Source organism: Empidonax traillii, unplaced genomic scaffold, assembly GCF_003031625.1.
Source record: "Empidonax traillii isolate 1590-97213 ecotype Southwest subspecies unplaced genomic scaffold, ASM303162v1 scaffold133:size1091145, whole genome shotgun sequence".
In the NCBI taxonomy this organism is placed as follows: Eukaryota; Metazoa; Chordata; class Aves; order Passeriformes; family Tyrannidae; genus Empidonax; species Empidonax traillii.
Window position 1 is genome coordinate 962363 of NW_020955326.1, and position 20821 is coordinate 983183.

At 40.0% G+C, this 20821-nt stretch overlaps 1 protein-coding gene across 1 annotated transcript in view; it reads right to left on the reverse strand.

The window, feature by feature from the left end:
* Positions 1 to 519: 519 nt before the first annotated feature.
* FREM1 (FRAS1 related extracellular matrix 1) overlaps positions 520 to 20821 on the reverse strand; it is a 63759-nt gene continuing 43457 nt past the window's right edge. Inside the window, exons 26-37 of the mRNA XM_027883748.1 lie at positions 19575 to 19776; positions 18993 to 19137; positions 16702 to 16831; positions 15248 to 15320; positions 14217 to 14366; positions 12776 to 13014; positions 12026 to 12073; positions 11589 to 11747; positions 11195 to 11320; positions 10377 to 10492; positions 2310 to 2395; positions 520 to 1013 (exon numbers count right to left, since the gene is read on the reverse strand). Coding sequence (XP_027739549.1) covers positions 814 to 1013; positions 2310 to 2395; positions 10377 to 10492; positions 11195 to 11320; positions 11589 to 11747; positions 12026 to 12073; positions 12776 to 13014; positions 14217 to 14366; positions 15248 to 15320; positions 16702 to 16831; positions 18993 to 19137; positions 19575 to 19776 — 1674 coding nt within the window. The 3' untranslated portion in view covers positions 520 to 813. The remainder of the gene's footprint in view (positions 1014 to 2309; positions 2396 to 10376; positions 10493 to 11194; positions 11321 to 11588; positions 11748 to 12025; positions 12074 to 12775; positions 13015 to 14216; positions 14367 to 15247; positions 15321 to 16701; positions 16832 to 18992; positions 19138 to 19574; positions 19777 to 20821) is intronic.

The following is a 20821-nucleotide window of genomic DNA, read 5'->3' on the forward strand; positions in this document are numbered from 1 at the left end:
TAATAAGGACTTAGATTAATACTTTTCAAAAGCCATAGCTGCTTTAATACAAAATATGTCTCATGATTACATTGGTTTATACACACATATAAATCCTATTGATGTTCATATATCACTGAATATCCCAAGATAATATTCTAGCATTAAGCTTCAGTATTTTTTAAATAAATCATGTTCTGATATAACATTAGATGTAGAGATGTACCATTATTTAGGAATATGAAACATTATGCAGCTCTGTATGAAAAGATCCATAGGGATCCAAAGATGGCCTTGGGTGGTAGAAAAAAAGCCCACTTTGCTCCTGTTGTACTCTGTCACTAAATCCAGCCATTGGTCCTTTTGTAAGATATTGCATTAGGGCATCAACCAAAGAAACCTTCCTTACATGATGTCACTCCCCTCATCACCCAAGAGGACCTGGTTCTAGCCAAAAGTCTGCCCCCATTTCCACCCCCATTCACAATCCCTCCTTTAGAGGAAAGCAAATCAACTGATTTGCTACTTTATTTTTTAAAAAAGTTCTTTCACACAGGAGTGTGATGAAAGCTTTAAGACCCAACTCTTTTTTGTAAAAATACAAGTAAGCGACAGATCAATGTCTTTGGGGAGAAGTCAAAACTTAACCTAGACTTAAACTTTGTAGTGGACCTCTATACCTTGATTAGAGGCCAGTGCATCTGCACCTCTGGCAGCATACAAAATAAACCTTGCTAATAATCAGGACAGTTTTCCAACTGCACTCCCATGTCTGCAGATAACATACTGAAACAGCATGAATGTCCATATGCTTTCAAAGGCATCCTCTATTCCTTACAACTTTCTTGAACATATATAGCTGTTTGGTTTGACATTCTTGCAGTCAGTTGCTTGCCATTTTCCTCGCTTCTGCACAAATACACAATTTCTTCCTCCCACTGGAAAGCGGTAGGAGCCTCTTCTCCAGTTTATGTAGGTTACAGGTTCTCCTCCATTCCACTCCCAGTGTCCAGGATTGAGCTGGTCATTCAAGCCTGTGTGAAATCAGTAAGACCAAATCAGTGATATTCATTGTCTCTGGAGTCTGATGCCAAAAGAAGTCTGTTGTTCTATATCTTTGTTAAAAAATGCATACAATTTAGCGCTGAGAGAGAAAAAAACATCTGATGGAACACAAATAAAACACAATTTAGTATTTAATTAGGCCAGTTGAATTACAAATAGTGCCATCCAAATAAGAAAAATATACTTTTCCACATTAGTGCCTATCTAAAATGTTTCTCCTCTTTCCATCTATCACAAGTCTATGCCCTCATAGGTTTCTCTTCTGAGACTTGAGATAGCAAGGAGAATATTATATTCTAGTCTGGACAGCCTCAGATGTCTTCAGATTTCTTCTGAATGTAAAATCCTGCATATGTTTTTAGACCTTGTTTACACTGTGTAAATTAACAGTTGTAAAATTAGGTTGTATTAATTAGTACAACGTAAAACATATCTTTTCATTTAGCCTCTGAGTTACTAAGAGGGTAATGTGGGTAATATTTTTAGACAAGACTTAAGTGACCAAGATCAGAAAATTGACATAACAGTCTTGTAGTCTTTATTCTTGTCAGCAGAATTTATTTCTCTTGGGTTAACAGAATCATGAGCCCATTAAACATTGTCTTAACTGACTGTACTTTTTAAAGTTAATTTAGTATAGCTAGTAAATTCATCTAAGAAAATTACTGAGCTGACAATTGCAGAGCAGAATCGAAAAACAAGAACCAAATTGAGGACATTAGAGCAACATTCTTTCCATTGCTCACTAATGTAATGTGCATTATAAGAAACAGCTAAATCTAAAATGTTATGATGAAGTGTTCTTTAGCTGATCCTCTAATTAATTCATAAGATTTCTGACACAAGATGGCATCATTAATTTAGCAGGAACATACATAATTGTTGAAAGTTAAAACTAACAAATAAAAAAAAGCTAAATTAAAGATAAATAAACAGTCAAAAGAATGGTGAGATAAACAGAAGTGTAGGAGCTATTTTTATCAGCTTGTGTTAAAATGGGAAAGGTTTCAAGACAAAAACTGAACAGAAATAGGCAATGTGGTAAACTCTTCTTTTTAATATAGACTTGTAAAATTAGCCATGTAAATTATGGCTTTTGCCTTATGCTTTGTTCTTAGATAATAAAATCAGCAGAAAGTTGAGTACAGTGCAATGTTTAAAAACTGGGGTGGAACTGCTGGGGCAGTCTCTGCTTTTCAAGGTGCACAGGTGCTTTTCAAGGTGCTTTTCAATGCTCAGAGAGGACAGGCAGTGGATGTACTTGCCTATCCAAAAGGGCATCCTTCTACCAAAGTCCCACAGCCACTGCATATGTTGTTCATTAGCCACACTTGCTAGACTCCCCAGGTATCTAGGCTCAAGGAGAGAGGACAGAGTAATTAGCATTCCACAGAGTGACAGACAGGTCAACTTACCAACAAGGGGCACTGATTCTATTATAAAGCATATAAATAACTTGTCACAGGAAAAAGACCCCATGACTTACTGGAATGAAAGAATAATTACATGAAGACTAAGTCTTAAAATTGTGGATTATTTGGAGAGGAACCACAGTCCTAATCTCATTTTTCTAACAGAAAAATCAGCTGAGAAACTGAAAGAAATGTGTTCAGGAAATATGTGCCTGATATTCACAAACTGCGTTTTAAACCATCAGCACAATTACTGATACCATATTTTCCATAAAATAATAAACTTCCTTCATAAAAATTCAAGCCACTGAAAGAGGCAGCTTCACCCATTTGGTAGTAGAGCAGACTATATCTTTTTAAAATCAGGTTCTGACAAGACTGAAGCTTTGAATAACGCATTTAAGTGCTGGTGTGCTTCTGAGAAGTAATCTTAGAATGTCCTGAGTTGGAAGGGAACCACAAGGATCATTGCAGTCCAGTCCTGGCCCTGCACAGGACAGCCCCAAGAATCACACCATGTGCCTGAGAGCATTGTCCAAACACTTCTTGAACTCTGTCAGGCTTGGTACTGTCACCACTTTCATGGGGAGCCTGTTCCAGCATTCAACCACCCTCTGTGGGAAAGAACCTTGCCCTAATATCTAAGCTAAATCTTCCCTTTCACAGTAGCACACGCACCCTCTAAAATCAACACTGAGGTTGTCACATCATTCCCTGGATTTCCCTCCTCTCCACCTATCCCACCCTCCTTCTTCTTTAGTATTTTTCATGCATATATCCTTTTCAAATTTTCTTTCAGTTGAGGCATTCTGTTTTTCCATTCTTTTGTGAACCTGCACTCAGTAAATGCAGGTATACCACGGGTTTCCCAAGTTGCTCTTCACAAGAAGTTTGATATGTGAAAAGGCTCTGAGATGCAGCACATTCTTCAGAGGGTTGTCTACAATGACTACACATTTAGTTCAGAATGGAGAGCAGCTGTGGTGTGTATAAAGCAGACTATTTCTGAATTAAGTCAATGCATATGTTCTGCTCTGCATTTGTACTTAAAGAATGCCAAATACAAAAGAGTATTTGCAAACCCTAGCCACTGAGTGGCCTTGCCACTGACAAGTCCTCCAACCAACACCAAACATTCAAGCACCTGCAGGCTGTTCTTAAGCCATTTAGAGATCAGTCTAAATTCTGAAGTATTAAGATGAATGACATACTTCAAATTTGTCAGGCACTGTCAGCCATCAGTGGCTCCATTCTCCTATTTATCCATCTTTCTGTTTGCAATGATATCATGTCACCTTTTTATATGCTATGCCTGCTGCTGCCATCCCTGCTGAGCTTCTGATGCCATCATATCTGTTTAATATTTCTGACTGCCACTCAGTCTAAGAGTGATGCCAACCCCATCTGAACATCCTGGGTGATGCTTGATAGGGACAAAGCAAACAACACTTCTCATCAAAACATGTTTTAAAAGAGAAAAAACCTTTTGCAGAAGCAGAATAAGCAACAGCTTTAGGAGGCTTTGCTAATGTCATTACTTTTGCCAGAAAACAGAGACAAAAGATCACTATTCCTCCAAATGAAGTAAAGACTGTTTTAAGAGCAGGAACAACAACCAGGCCTCGAGAATTACAGGACAGACTTGAGTCCACCATGGAGACCATGAACAGATCTTGGATTGCAAGCCCACCATCAAACCTTCTGCCCAGTTAGAGAACTATGCCTGGAGCTCCATTCCTGTTACTGCCCTCTGCCTCTTCTGAGATACTGATCCCATGGATTCCATATGATGCCACACAAGACAGGGAAGCAACAAAAATTTACATCAGGAGGAGTTCAGAGTAGTCGTCCACAAATAATCTGCACAGTCCCTACTGCACAAATGGACCATTCCTTAATCTGGGCCCAGAGGGGAATGGTACAAAACAAATTCATTGCAATGCTGATGGGGGATGCTTCTGCTGCAAAGGCCTCCTCCTTTATCCCTGCAAGTCAACCAAAACAGCAAGGGGTGGAGTTGCTCTCTGCTCTACTTTGCATGGTGGATCTGCCAAAGCCTGCAGGAGAGCTGGGTGTTAGCTCTCACCTGTGGAATCACAGCTGCCCTAGACACCGTTCTGTAGGTCCAGTCCAGGCCCTCTAAGTTCAGGGACTACCAGAAAACAAAGTGTAAAGGATGTCTCAAATGAAGTAAGTTTGCAGATGACACAAAACTGCGAGGAGCTGTTGACTCCCTCGAAGGCAGGGAGGCCCTGCAGAGAGACCTTGACAAATCAGAGGACTGGGTGATCACCAACCACAGGAAGTTCAACAGGAGGAACTGGCCAATTCTGCACCTGGGATGGGGCAACCCTGGATGTTGGTACAGACTGGGGAATGAGATGTGGGAAAGCAGTGCTATGGAAAAAGACCTGGGGATCCTGGTCAAAGGCAAGTTGAATCTGAGTCAGCAATGCCCTGGCAGCCAGGAGAGCCAACCATGTCCTGGGGGGCATCAGGCAAAGCATCACCAGCCAGTCAAGGGAGGGGATTGTCCCACTCTGCTCTGCACTGGGGCTGCCTCACCTTGAATATTGTGTGCAGTTTTGGGCACTGCAATATAAGAAAGATATTAAGTCATTAGAGAGTGTCCAAAGGAGGGCAATAAAGATGGGGAAAGGCCTTGAGGGGAAGCTGTGTGAGGAATGGCTGAGGTCACTTGGTCTGTTCAGCCTGGAGAAGAGGAGACTGAGGGGAGACCTCAATGCAGTTACAACTTCTTTGTGAGGAGAAGAGGAGGAGCAGGCACTGATCTCTTCTTTGTGTGGTGACAAGTGACAGAACCCAAGGGAATGGCCTGAAGTTCTGTCAGGGGAGGTTTAGTTTGGGTATTAGGAAAAGGTTCTTCCCCCAGAGGGTCACTGGGCACTGGAACAGGCTCCCCAAGGAAGTGGCCACAGCACCAAGCCTGACAAAGTTCAAGAAGCATTTGGACAACACTCTGAGGCACATGGTATGACTCTTGGGGGTGGTTTTGTGCAGGGCTAAGGATTAGATTAGATGATGCTTGTGGGTCCCTTCAAACTAAGCAACTATGTTGGGCCCCTTCCAACTGTGATTCTGTGTACACTTTCCTCATGTAGAGGTGTGGCAGGATGGCTCAGAAACATTGCTCATGTCTTTCCAGATGGGTTAGCAACTGCCTGGTAGGGTTTGAGATTGTTCACCTGCTTATTGTACAGATTCCCAAAACTGCACCCAGTGAAGCTCTCAGCAGGACTTCAACTGTGTCTCTCATCACAGTGAAATTTTGTGCATGGTGTTTATGCCTGTATGTCCCAAGGGTGACATGCTTCCACCCTTCTGGGCCCATCTACCAGGCATTGAATCTCCAGTGAGCCAGGAACAAACATGTTACGCTGACAACACCTCTTGTTAAGTTTCTTACTCCATCTTCTTCTGCAGACAAAAAGTCCAGAAGAGCAGGCTCAGTTAATTCAGGGTGCCCTCCCAGGCTAACTGCTTCAGCAGGAGGATACCGTTCCCCCTCACAGTGACTGTGGTTGCACTGACCAAATCTGGAGCTAAGGAGAGGTTTGGACAGCAATTTCTGTGGTATCACTACTAGCTGAGCACAAAAAAAAATAAAACATTTTATCTGGTTTCTGTTTAAGGACACTCAAAACCCAGGAACTAAGTAAGTTACTTCAGGTAAGCATACTTACTCCTGTTGTTTTGATTGTCTTAGAAAATGTGGAAACAAAAAGTACCATTCTGTGTCAGGAACTGCTCTATGATTTAAGACATACAGGGGTGGTCTGAGAAATAAGTTTCAGACTTTTACTTCAATCTACATACCAGGGAGAGATTTCAGCACTGTGAAAGGAAAGCACTGCAATAATTATAACGTTATCTAATCTTTTCTCTATAGGAGTGCTTTCTAAATACAACCTGAGAAATACACATTATTGAAGACACAACAACCGTTCTTAATTGTTACACCTAGTTAAGGGATTTATATGAATTGTAGGGAGATGAGATCAGTCCTGAAGGAACATACCACTTCCGATAATATTAATTACTGAACCTCTAGGCAGAGCGTCAGACACGGAAATGACAAGATAACATTTATGGAGTTGTGTAAATCTAGCACTTCCTAATGTAAATTACTCAAGATAAGGGGTCATGTTTTATTTCTGTGCTGAAAAGTCCATTTGAAATTGTTTTCATGTACTTTAAAATTTTTGCCATCAAATCAAGAGTATCCTTTATCTTAGAGCAGTTGCCCAAATTAAGGAAATATTTTGGGTAGCTATTGACCTTGAAGCAGAAATGAAAAACACTTATCACAAAGACTTTACTGATTTTATATTAAATTATCCAACATGTTTTAAAGAATCTTGTACTATTTTAAAAAATTTAACCTCAGAAGAAGCACATTTGACTAGGTATGAAGGTCTCCACAGGACAACAGAATACTTAAACTATTGTAGTAAATCCATGTCCTATTCTGATGTTGAAGGGGGTGGGGGTGACTGAGAGGCTGTGCTCAACCTAGTCTTTTGTTTGGTCACCTATCCTGATGCCTTGAAATAGGTGTCAAGTGTGTCTTACAAGACCTTGTAGTATTCAGAACATTCAGATGAGTGGCAGACACGATGCAGAGCTTGCAGGAGCCCTGCACTTCCAGAGTGGCAGTTGAAAGTCAGACAAGATACAATAGACTCCAGGTACCTGAATTCCCATGCTGGAGTCACTCGCAACTGAAAGTTAAACCTGTCACTTACAGAACCAGCACAGCTTTAGGAGAGAAGGGTAGCAGGCTCTGTCCCGCACTAGGCAACACTGAGCCATCCTGGAGGATCTAACCTATTATGTTAGATGTGATTCTGCCTGTGATTCCCAAGGACAAAAGCCATATGCAGCTAATACACTAACACCAAACAAAATAATTGCCCCTGACTTACATAGCTAGCAGTAAAGGATCTGAAATCTGACCATATTTGAGCTCTAATTAAATGTTCAAGAAGATAAAGGTATAGTATGACTAACAAAGCAAAAGACAGAGCTTTAGGTTCTGTCTATCCAGTGCTGTTCCATTCCCTCAGTGGCAGCAGTGAAACCATCTCACATGTGAGTGAGCCCTGCTGTACTGACCCTTGGGGAGGACATGTTCCTGTGGGATAAACAAGAACTGTGACATAAATCACCAAAATTGCTTCTAAATCGGGCTGCTGTGGGATCACTCAGCCGTAATATCCCCCAGATGCTTCTCTTCATGTTGCCAAGAGCCTCTTCATGCATACAAACAAACAAAGCTAGAGCAACTTGCATCGAGACAAGCATATATGTGTTCTGTTTCTAACCCTGCAGGTGGAAACTGAAGAAAAGGTCGGTATACTACCTGCAACAAATGGATGCAAATGTGTGTCAATAAAAGCCCAAACAGATCTGCATAAGCCCCTGCATATATAGTTATGTCCAGACGACAACTGCTTCCACAGTAGATTGACAGCACTGCTTTCATGGAATATAATCACAGAATATCAGGTTGGAAGGAACCTCAAGGATCATCTGGTCCAGCCCCTCTGGCAAAAGCATGTTTCAGCCAAGATGGGCCAGTACCCTGTCCAGCTGAACCTTAAAAGTGTCTGATGTTGGGGAATCCACCACTTCCCTGGGAGACTATTCTAACAGCTGCTCTCACTGTGAAAAAATAATTTCTCTTGAGTCTAATTGGAATCTTAGCAGGAGTAACTTGTTCCCATTGTCGCTTATCTTTTCTACGTAACTCCTTGTAAAAGGGCAGTATCCTTCTTCCTTGTAGACTCCCTTTAAATGCTGGAACATGGTGATAAGGGCTTCCCTAAGGCTTCTTTCCTTACATGGCAGGCTTTCCAGTCTTTTGATCATCTTTGTGGCCCTCCTCTGGACTCTCTCCAGCCTGCCCACTTCTTTTTTGTGTATTAGCTTGTTGCCCAGTCCATCATCTCAGGATAGCAATGCTTCCTCAAGGAGGCTGGGTTGGTTACTTGGAGACTGTTGATGAATCAACTGTAACAGTGCTTGTGCTTTTTCCCTGTTCTGTGTAATAGAAAAAAAATCTAGCAAGACAAATGTATAGAAGTTTAAAATAATGTCATTTTTGTAGAAATAAAAAATTATTTTTCAGTGAAGTTGGCTGATTTACTGAAAGTCCATTCTACTATTTTCATTTAATGTTTCCTTGATCTATTAAAAATTGAGATTGACCTCCATGCTGGTTTTACTTCCTTGTTTGAAATACCAACTATTTAAATGTCAACAGACATTAAATTCATAACAGAAATAGCACAATCAGTGGTGGTGGTGGTGATTGCTGGTAGGAGCTAGGAAAAAGCCCAGAACAGAATTTATTAAGTTATCTTCTTGTATAATTTTAAGTGTGTTCCTGAGATTGTACTTTTGTAAATCAATTCCAGTTTGAGGCCAGGAGGACTCCATTTACCAGGATAAAGCTTTCTAAGTCTGTGCTAATATGACATTAATTGAATCATCACTGCCTGAGGATTCAGTTCCTTGTGGACTCAGTGATATGCCTTGACATTTTCTGCAGGTGTTTAACACAGTCATTTACTTACTGTTGCTTACATTTATTTACTGCTCTTCAGTTTAATATCTACATTGCACACTATGGCCTTCAACAAGAAATTACCACGTACAAAAAATATGGATCCCCAGAAGCACACTCTTTTTGGGAAACACCTTCCCATAGAGTGACATACATTACCAAGGGATCAATTGAACCTTGAAGCCTACAGGAAAAAAAAAATCACTATTTAGGGCTCTTTTTTTTTGGATAAGTACCATAATAAATGCAGATAACAGAAAACAATTTCAGGAGCTGAAATTTTAAGTAAACCAAGCAGTAATGTGAAATTTGGGATCAGCTAACAAGCGCAGGTAACATTTATATTCTAGCAAAGAATATCTTCCATTAGCTGGGAGGTAACCAACACTTTTATTTTGTATGTTACCAAGACAACATGATCTGGCATAACTGAGTGGAATGAATCAAGGACTGTTATGCATGCTTGGCCATGATTCATGTTTCCTGCATGTCCTTCCACTGCTTCTGGAATATATTCTGTTTCTTTCATTTCCAAGTCTTCCCTGCTCTAATTTTCCTTTCATGGAGTAATGGAGAGGTCTTTTTAAGCCCTTGCTATTGTTCAGATTGGCCTTTGACCTGGTGCTCACAATTCAGTACAAGGTAGAGAGAATGCATGATCCTAGGGCAAGCTTCATGTTAACATGGCCAGCATTTCTTCCAGTGCTAACTTAATGCTCTTAAAACCAAAATCACAAAGCAGACGTCCAAAGAGCAAGACTGGCAGAGTTTTTATTTGCTCCTACTTTGAGACAACTACTACTGTTCTTGTTGTTTTTGTTGCTGTTGTGGTTATGCCTTTATTTATCCTTAAAAAGTCAGAAATGTGCTGTTAAATTGAAAGTTAAAATTTTCAAGTAGTTACAGAATCTGCAGAGCCGCATCTTCAGAAGAATACAGTGAGGCACATGGGAGCGGGCAACCTTTTACTGTTGCTATATCAAGTGCAGGTAGAACCAAGAAATGGTGGGTCAGAGAGGATGAAAGTCTGAGTTATTGCTGTATTTCTGTTCTCCTAGACTAACTCTTCCATTAGGAAATATCCTTACTGCAAATGGACAACTTTGGGAATTTGTGCTTTGAATAAGGTAGCATCACCACCTGAAACTTTGTAAGACTAATAATATTTCTGTCCTCCACTGGGTCTGAATCCCAGGAATTTTTCTATTTTTTGGGAAGCTGTGCAGAACAGCCAAAGTGGGGCATATGTGAATAAATTTGGCCTCAAGAGCAGCATTCAGCTCAGGGCAACAGCAGTGCACAGCGAACACATTTGCATGGTGGTTTCTTACTGTTCTCTGCAAGCCTGAGCAGCAGTGTTCCAGGTGACCTTGTGATTCACTACCAGGAAGTAGCAGCTGCCCTCATGATAACTCCATCCAGAAGGACATTTCTTCCTGCTTACCTCCTAAAATAAAAGAAGAAAAGACAAAACAGACTTATGCTCACAGTGATCTGTGAGCAGATGTCTGTGCACAGATAGTCTGTACACTAATGAACAGAATTAAACTGAGCATGAACTTCAGTGTGTATCAATAAAGCTACAGCACTGCTTAAAAGATTTAAATAAATAAATGCCTGCCAGAGGAGACTACAATTAAAATCTGTAGTTTTAATGGTGACAGCAGGTTTCAGTTCAAAAAATCCTCTCAAGAGATTGTATTAGTTTGAACACCACTGACTGTGTCCTGCAGTCTGCATACGGAATGCAGTGAAACAAAATTCAGCATGACATCTTCCGTGATGGAGGGAACGTATGTTTACAGAATACCTAAGTAAGCTAATTTTACTAACTTCTACTCATTTTCTCACAAAGTTCATTCCCAGACTGTCTTATGCCCACATACTCACAAAGCACCAAGGCACCAGTGCTCACATGGTTTGTCCAGGAGCACCTGTGGATGACAGGGAGGAAAGGCAACCCCAGAAGTCAAGTCCTCATCATATTTCTGGGAAACTTTTATTTCTGGTGAAAGCAAACCTGACTCTGACAACACTTTTGTTCTCTCTACAAGTAAAGAGCTGTTACAAGAAAGTCTTTGTTTGAGAGTGTTGCTCATTGCAGGCTCCGTACTCTGGCTTAAATGCATAATCATGGATACACTTCTACCTTGCTTTGGGAATTCCAGAATTTCCATGTTATCCCATCACACTGAAATAACTTTTGAGTGCTTTCTTCATAATGCAAGAGACCCTTTAAATCTGGTGTACAGGCCTTTGGAAAAGGGTAAAAGTCCTGGAAAGAGAAAATGTCATTATAACATTTAAAGGAAAATAATTACACAAACCAGAGAAGCAATATGAAATCGATTAATTAGGCCTTATATTAAAATTTTATGCCATGAAAACTCTTCAAGGGCTGCGTTGTGATCTGTGTACAGGTTAAGCTCAGCTTCGGAGTGGGAAGGGTTAGGCTGCAGATCTTGGAGGTGTTAAATCAATTTGGAAAACAGCGTGACTGAAAGCAGATGGTGAAAATGCCTATGAAACAAAACGTTTCATACCTTATGTCTTGAACTTGGTTCAGATGCAAGTTCTGCCTTATCAGCCTGTGGGATTTCTATCTTCCTAGAGGAGATGACATTTACTTGTGGTTTTGCCTTCTTGTTGGTTTTAGCTGATGAGGTGTCATCCTCTATTTTGAGTGATACCATCCCATGATACTGTGTTTTACAGTATCACATATGCAAGAACAACAAGAGACGGAAAAGAGAGGGTTAATAAATACAAAAATACTTAAATAAACTAAATAAATAATAATAAAAATTAATTACAATACAAACTGTTGTGAATCAAAGGAAAATTACACCAAAGAAAGAGAAAGATACATAGAAAAATAACATACTGGTCATAACAAATTATTAAGAGTGATAAAGCCTGGAAAGAACAGAATCAGAAAGAAATCATAGAAATGGCTGACCAATACTCATAATGCTCTTACTTTGAAAACCACATCTGTTCCATTTCTAAATACAGATGAAGGGCGAACCTGAAAAAAGCAGAACAGCAGAATGAGATGGGCATATTCATGCATTATAGGAACAAATAGACTGTATGCAAAATTTACTACAAGACCTAAGTTATAAATCATGAAGAGCATGCCTTGGTTTTAGTTCTTTCTCTTGCAGAATGAAAATGGATAACCTCTGAAAACAGCCATTAAAATGCACAAATTAAAAGTGTCTTTACAAACAGATTCTATTAACTTTTAAGGTTACAGTAGCAGAAAGTTATTAAACCACGTAGATAAACCAATATAACTTAAGCAGGAAAATCAGTGGGCAAGATTTAAATAACTTTCCTGTTTAAGCTAACAGTATTTTCAACTTTAGAGCTTCAGTACCCGATGCACAGGCCCTATACATTTGCCTGGCTGCACTGACTTCTTTCTTCTAATTGCTCCATAATTTATACAAAATGAGAAGCTTCATAATTACTGAAGTTGTTTGATGCCTAGTTTCTGCCCCAAATCATGTTTTTCTTCCTCTCTTGCATACATGGATTTTTGGTAGGTTTTTTTCTTTATGGTATTTTTAAAGAGCTCTCAGGTCAGACTCAGAGCAAACTCTGGTAGTTTATAGTTATTGAATGGTCAGGTAGGGTCACTACAAAAATATGACAGTTTATTGAAGATATCACATCACAATAAATTCATAAATAAGTCAATCACTGAACTCCAGAAATGTCTTACTATTTGGCCGTTTCCAGTCACTCTCAGCCTGGTCCTTGACAGATTTGCCAAGCTGTGCTCCAGCCACGAGTCTCTTCCATGCTCTCTCATCCCTTTGGAAGGAGGCAGTGGGATCCCTTCCAGGGAAAAATTGCCAGGCCTGGAAGGTGATGAGGAGCCTTTGGAAACTGGAAACATTGTTCCTCTCCCCCAGAAGCCATGCTTGCTTTGGCTAGAAGAATGGGAATAGCTGCACTGACCTGAAAGCATAAAAATGGCAGATGGTCAGTTCTAACTGCATGAGCAGATAACTGGTCATGTTGATATGGGCACATAAACAGCTTGTCATTAAAAGTTGGATGATTCTTTCACTTGAAGTAGTTGATTTGCTGTTTGTTTAGTCATCCTCATTTCTGGCATTAGTGATGACTATGACTGCACTGCTACCTATATACATGTGTTTTCACATGTGATGCATCTGTCTACCCACAGGTCAGAATTTCAGCCAAGCATCTGCTAAAATATCTGTTTTCCTGCATATATTGGGGTTTGCAGTGCTGCTTTTTTGGTAACGGAGAGACAGGTATCAATAACTACCGTCGGTGATACTTCCATCATGCCCAGGCAATTTTCTCCTTGGAAATACAGGCCATTTGTTTCCACAAATTTAGTATGTCAATTTACATTATGATTTACATTATGAATGTTAAGGAGAAAAAGAAATCTGAAATTTTGAAAGGATTTCTTACAACATGAAGCCTAATTCATTGTAACATAGGTATTTTAAATATTTTTTCACTAAACACCAAAAGAAAAAGCACTCTTCAGCTTTCAGAGGACTCAGATGCTTTGCTAGTTATTGCTATTTTTCTACAGTTTTTCTATTTTTCTATTTCTACAGTTGCTTCTTTTTTATTATGTTTTAGGCACATCACATATGTTCACTGAAAAACACAATAATAATGCAGTTTTAAAAGACTATACTCTCTACCGATCACTGGTGTGTGCTGTAAAGTTGCAGACTGTGTTTGTTAAGCATTAGAAAATATATTGTAAGAGTTGGTTCATTTGTTAGACTTCTTTTTTGAAAATAAAAGAAATCTTTTTTAGAGGTGTATAACTGCCAACTATAACTGGGGGAAAAAAACATTCTAATGGACCTAAAAACATTTTTTCCCACTTTAATACATGAGAACTGAACTCACATTGTAATGAAAAGTGGTTTTTTCCTGGCACCTTTCTTATTTTGTACTCATAGCTTTCTCCATGCTGTGTTTTCTCAGAGGATGCATATGATTGTGTGAGGATAAAGGGTTTGCAACTGCTGAGCCTGTTTTCTCTAAAAAGAAATTAAGTGGTTTGATCTAAAGGAGAGTGTTAGGAACAACTAGTGATTGAAAATAGGTAGCTACTCAGACAAGATTGTCCCACCATCTTAATGATGAGGATCAAAAGAGAATACCTCCTTTTGAGTCCAAAATTTTCACTACAGCTCTTGTCCGTGTGCCAAGAACAGCATTCACAGGGGAGTTCAGAACTACTTCAAAGACTTCATCATCTTCCTCTAATCCGTCACAGGTAATTGCTATATTCCATGTCTTGGTTGACATTCCTAATAGAAATAAACATTTTAATTACTCTTTAAGTGCTATTTCAATCAATCAGGATGTCAAAGAAATATATTAATTAACATGTCTGCAGCTAGAATGGAGTGGCTTGTGTATCCTATTGTGCTCCTACCAGCTGACTGGACTCCTGCTGTTCTTCCAAATAACATTGAGTTTGAATTTGTTCCTGGGCAATGATGATTCTGTTCAAGTGCACCCAGTGTAACAAAAAGCTGCTGTAGATGTGCAAAATGGCACTGGAGTACATAGGTTAAGGACTTCCACTGCAATTTTCAAGAGAAAATCACAGGGTTTTTATCTGAAAAGCCTAATTTTAGAAGGGAACAGTTATTCAAAATACCTGCAAATGGATCAAAGACTGTGTTAGACTGAAATGCAGCCTTTTAGGCAGAGTTTTTACTTGTTCACAGGATTTTTGCTTCATCCCTTGCCTTTGCTGAGTAACTTCTAGCTTCAATTATGTGAATGAGAAAAGGTCTTGGACGTCTTGTGTAACTTCAGTTGTACTCCGTTTTTTTTCAAATTTGACCTGTGTCTGGGGCTTTACTTATTATGACTGAAATTTTTAAAGCATCTCACAGCTCAGCTCAGGACAAGTCCTCCCTAGCTTAGCTGTAGGGAGATTAGAAGTTGTCATTTCAGCACTTCTGATATTTTAACTGATGTAAAGGGACCATACACCATCTTACCCTAAGTATTAAGGATCCTAATTCACAAAAGAAGCCCTTCCAGAAAATGAGTCCAAGTGCCCTTTATACTATTTGAGTCCTCTAGCTAAAGATACATAACAGATTTCACTCTCCAAAGCCAGAGTTTACACTTTCAGTGAATTAATTTTCGAGTTATTCTGTGCACTGGTTCATACCTGGATCAAACTGAACAAGCTTGGAGGGAGTTACTGTAAAGTCCTTTCCCAGTGTAGCAGATATTTCATTGACCTGAGAAGAAATCAAGCAGTAAATGCCCTGCTGTGATTTGTTTGACCAAACCACAGCATTCTGCTGTGTCCTGTAGCTATTGTGCACCTCTCAAACAGATAGGCCAACCCATACATGTGCTTAGGCTGGAAAAAAAAGATAAAGACCTAAAGAATATATCTTGTGACGTACAGCTGGCATTCTGTCCTTGTTCATGGCTTAAAATACAGATCATCAAAAAAAAAATTCCGGATCTTATAATTTTGCCTCATTCCCTGTCAGATTGCTACTTAATAGCACGAGGTGACACTGCTGTTCTCTGTGCCTGGGAACCCTACCATCACCTGGCCCCTGGACAGGCACATCCTGTCATCTCAGAAGAGCAGCAACAACCTGGCCACATTTTCTTATTTAGCCCTTTGTGATGTCTTGGAAGAAGTGTTTGCACGCAGAGCTCTGTCACCCCCAAAGGCTCTTTGTGATAGACAAGAACTCCTATATATGTAAATACAGAGACTCCAGCAACTCCCTGAATTTTCATAGGGGATCACCAGATGACACCAGATTCCACACTTAAGTTCTTGATCCTGGAATCAATTTCACTGGTCTGTTTAGTCAAGTGACAATCAGAGTAGAATCACAGGAGTCCATGAAGGATAGGACAGGATAGCCCCCAATGCAGTCAATAGCAAAATTCCCATGGACTTCAGTAGAAGAAAAAATCAAAACTGTGTTTCCAATTAGGGCTACAATCCTGAGAAACTGTGAGGGGAAGAAGTAGTATTTCTCTAGCAAGGGGAGATGGTAAAATCCTAGAAATTCCATTTTATGAGGAAAGACAAAATTTGTAAAGGTAAGATGCACAAAACCTGTTTTGCAAAATTATAATGTGCAGCTTTCAGTCTAATTGTTTTGACAGTAGAGAGAGGCTGTCACTGAAGATATAGGCAGTTCTTAGGCTTTTTCCTAGGTTAAGGGTAGTAGGAGGAGAAATGGAAAGGCTACCATGGCTGCATAGTTGAAAATTCTATAGCTCCTGTGCTTCTCCAGCCTGAGCAGGGAAAACAAATGCCCTGAGTCCCCACACTGCTCAAAGCCTGGATTTTTAAGTGGCAGATCTGGGAAACCAAGCTTCTGAGTACAGTGCCAGAGGAAACTGCCTGCTTTTTTTTTCTCCATCAAAACTTAAATACTGCTTCAAACCATTCCAGGTTTGTTTAATCAGCGTTTCTACTTAAAACTCAGGAAGTCTTGTTAGAAATATTTCATCCATCTGTGGTAGCAAGGGCAATGTCCCATTAAGTCTGGATTGAATCACATGGCCTACCTTTTAACTGTGGAAGAAATTAACAGGCTTACTTATTGCTAAGTTTACACTCAGGATGTTGGGTTTTGACTTTACCTTCACAGTTATAAAGGCAGACTCTACTGAGTGTCCTGCCCTGGTGATTTTCAGAGACACCATTCCTATGCTCTCACACACTTCATATTCAGTCTGTTGCATTTCAATCCGAGACCACTTTAGCTCCAATCTGTGGGACAGGAAGGAATGCAGGTGTGAAGCAAAGCCATCCACCCGCCACCCCCAGCCCTTGGCTGTGTGAAGAGCCATCTCTCTCCTAATGTTGATTGAGCCAATACACATACTGAGTCTTTGTCTCGAGATCAACATGTGTTGATTTAGCTGATTAGGAAGAGGCTGCAGTAAATCTTTCAGACCAACCCTCATCCACCCAAAACCAGACCTGAACCTTGTTTCACAACCAAAGGGGTTCTGCAGCAAATTTGAGAAGAGCAGTTTGTCCACAACACCAAATAGGCCAAGACAAGCCATCACTTTTTCTCCTGCTTCCCTTTCACCTTCTCATTTTAATACTCTCACTCCCCAGTATTATTGCTGCAATATCCTCCTTTCCTTCATCTATCCCTAACTCTGCTCCTGCAGCATATAGAGCACACAGATTTCACTGCCTCTGTGCCAGCACTATCCCCACTCCCCTTACTTTAGTACTCTGCGTACTTTGCTCTTCTACTCTTCACCCTGGCTGAGTCCAGGTGTTCCATACACTAGAATTTTAGAATTGTTTATAGTGAGGGTATGCCTGAACCTCAGATCACATGCAGCACAGGGTAGTCAATAAAGATCTCACCTTTTCAAAAGCTGTGATAAAAATTAATTAGAGTCAGAGAGGAATGAAAGAGAGCACAAATAAGGAAAATGAGCTGAGCTACTTATAAAATAATTTGAACTTTTCTAAAACAAACTTCTAGACCTTTCATGGTTGACTAGCTCTAGTTTCCTCCTGTCCTCCTTTATCCTCTGGCTGTGGGCAACCCATACAGAAGCTGGTTTGCTTTACTTTTGTTAAAAAGGAGGGATGTGCCAGATGTAGCTCAGCAGCATTTAGATAATACCTGGGACATCAACAACAAATCAAACTTATATTTTGAACCAGTCATCTTTAGGTGATACATAGTTTAAATTAAAAAGTATCTCACAAGATTTTAAATCTAGTATTAAATTATTATCTTTTCACTTGAAGCCAAATTTCCCTTTGCTCTGCTAATGGATAACTTAACTGAAACTCCTATTTTCCATTAAAAAGAGGGTTTTTTTGCTCTTTTCCTAAAGCTGTGCTACACATTGGTATTCATATATAAGAAGTCACACTTTACCATGAGAAGAGGCATCACATGATGGTGGTTTTAAAATTGGCTTATCTGTGAGCCAGCACAGAGCAGCTGGGCAGTGCTCAGGCTGTCCATGTTCAAATGTGTTTGTGTATGGGGACATCTTTTGGCACAGCACATAACTGCCAAAGAGCTCCCTCAGGCTCTGCTTGAGCTCTGCTTGATCCCTGTTCTCTCTGAAGCCTGCAGGGAAGTGCTCTGCCTCTGGAGCCAGCTCTCTGCTCTTTTTCTTTCTCCATGAGTCTGCTTGGTGAGTAGCCAGTTTAGCCCAGGAAAATAGCACTGGTTATTTTTTTTACAATTTTTATTACTTCTGATTAGGTAAGTTGGTTTAACATTTAGCCCTATTTTCAGAAATTAAGAGAAACTTTGACTATGCTGAAGGGCTACTCCCACTTAAGGCTTTTATCATCAAGCACAGTTCAGATGATATTCTGATTTTTCTACATGAAGTTTATCATATGCCACAAGGAAATTTGGATAATATGCCTAATATAAGCAATGGAGGACAAAGAAGATGCTGTGTGCTCTTCACCTTCTTTCAGTACTCCTTTGCAGAAGTATGTCTCATAGCTTTATCGCTTGAGAGCATCCCTTCCATTGTAATCTCAAGCTTGTGAAAAATGCAGTGCCACTTGCACACTGCAAGAGTGACCTGCAGCTGCAGAGCCATGTTCATGAAGCAGTAATCCCATCCTCAGCACCCAGCATCTCAGATCTCCAAATGCCCGACTTCCACTTTGAGTAAACTCCATTTTGCTTTCTTGTGAGGCCCCAATGGCCCTTGAGAACTATGACCCACTCTAACCTGGAGCTAACCCCTTGTGTTTCACCTCCTTGAGGGAAGGAGATCTCTACTCCCACAGAGGCAATGGCAGTTTGAGGAGTAGCTATCTGTGTTCATGTCTGTGTGGCTCCAAGCCCAGCACCCCACAGTTCATGTGCCCCGGGGTGTGGTGAGCACAGTGTACCACAGCACTTATCACTGAGGATCGCAGCTACCTTTGGGGCCCTGCAGAGTTCCCTCTGGCATCTGTGACTTGAAACTCCAAGTTGTCTGAATTCACTTCCTGTGATGAGTTGATGACATAAAGTATGATTTTGTTGTTTAAATCCTTTTGGCTAAACCCTTCCTGAATGAGTCCACCTGGAAAAGATGAGTAATATGCAGGTGAATCAAAAGCGTCTTAATAGGAGCTTATATAGACTCTTTCAATCTTTCTTTCTGTTGAAAATCTGAACTTACAGAAAAGTGGTTTTATACCTAAACAGCAACATCCCAGTCCATTATAAGCCCAGTTTCTTTGTGTGTGACATCTTTATCAAGAGGCCAAGTTTGATATTAGTCTTTTTTGTTTTCTTGATACAAACTAAAAATAGTTTCCCAACAGAAGATAGTAACAATCATCTCATAACGAACATGAGACTCAGGTTTCATAGTATAAGTTTTTTTTACTGCATTCAAAGTTTGTTCCAAGTTTGCTAAAAGTTTTGATTCCTTCTGTCAATCAAACATTAACAGGGTAGGTTTTGGAGTCTGATCCCTGCTAGTCCCAAAATACAGAGAATATAGAAAAAAATCACCTGTTGTTATATTTACCAGGTAGCCATAATGAGGACCTTGCAAAATCTTAAAAATTATTTTGTCATCTTCTGTATTGGGGTCAGATGCCTTCAGGGACCTGGCAGTAATATAGATCCCATAATTGCCATTCTTCAGCAGTTCCACATCAGAAAAGCAATGGAGATGAATAATTTTTGGTGCCGTTTTGTCCAGATGATCCACCTAAATAAAAGTTTAACATTCATTTTACAGCATCAGGACATTCTCTGTCCTACTTTTGCTAAAAGCACAGTAGTCTGCTTAGGGTGGCAATAGCCCCTTTGACTCACGGTCTGCTGCAGACATCTGATTTCCAGTTCAGTGCTATTTCATATGAGAAGTTTCCAGGCCCAGATTGCCCATCACTTTCCATTAGCAGCAGGTTACAGTGGGGAGGATAACACAAATTCTCTGTACCTCTGCCCTGATGTCCCACATTCCCCATAGTCCTTCTCATTTTTTATGTGATTTTCAACATAGCAAAAGGTAACTCCAGCAAACATTTGTCACCTCTGTTTTAGAATAACAGGTATGGAAACCTAAGGATTATGATAATCACAGTAATAGACATAGCCAATGTCTCCTCAAATCTGTTCCACCTTTTAGAACTTCTGATGAATTGGCTAGCATTCCACAGTGGTTGTTGCTGTTCCCTATCTCATCCTCTGCTGAAATTGCACTCCTCCCTCATCATGTAGCTTGAAACTTTGTCATCAGGAAATGTTGGCAGCCTATTCATTAGTATCAGTGTTTTGAAACATCCAGAATTTTGACATACAATGCAACTAGGCCTACTTCGTGTACTGAAACATGTCAGCTACATACAAGAAAATGTAGCAAATATATCTGAGAGTATGACAAAGTGTAAAGAACTGGATGGAGGAAATGGGAACTAAACAGAAAGATTCTAGTAAAGAAAGAAAGAATCAGAGCAGGCATCTTACAAAAAGAAAAAACCAGAAGACAGGCTCTCTGGTTGTGGAAGTAACTCAAGAGGCACAAAGTGGTTGTAATTCAAGATTCCTGTGACATGAAAATCAACAGTTACCTGGCATCCCTCATGTGCAAGTCACGGGGTCAGGCATCAAGTGGGAAAGCAGAGCAGGAGGAAGTTCAATGGTCTCAACTATATAGTTGAGATTTCTATGGAAAATACTTTAGTGTTTAAGTGTATAAGTATCTTTTTGCTTATATTTGTTCATTGTGTCAAGTACTTCATTCTCCAAGT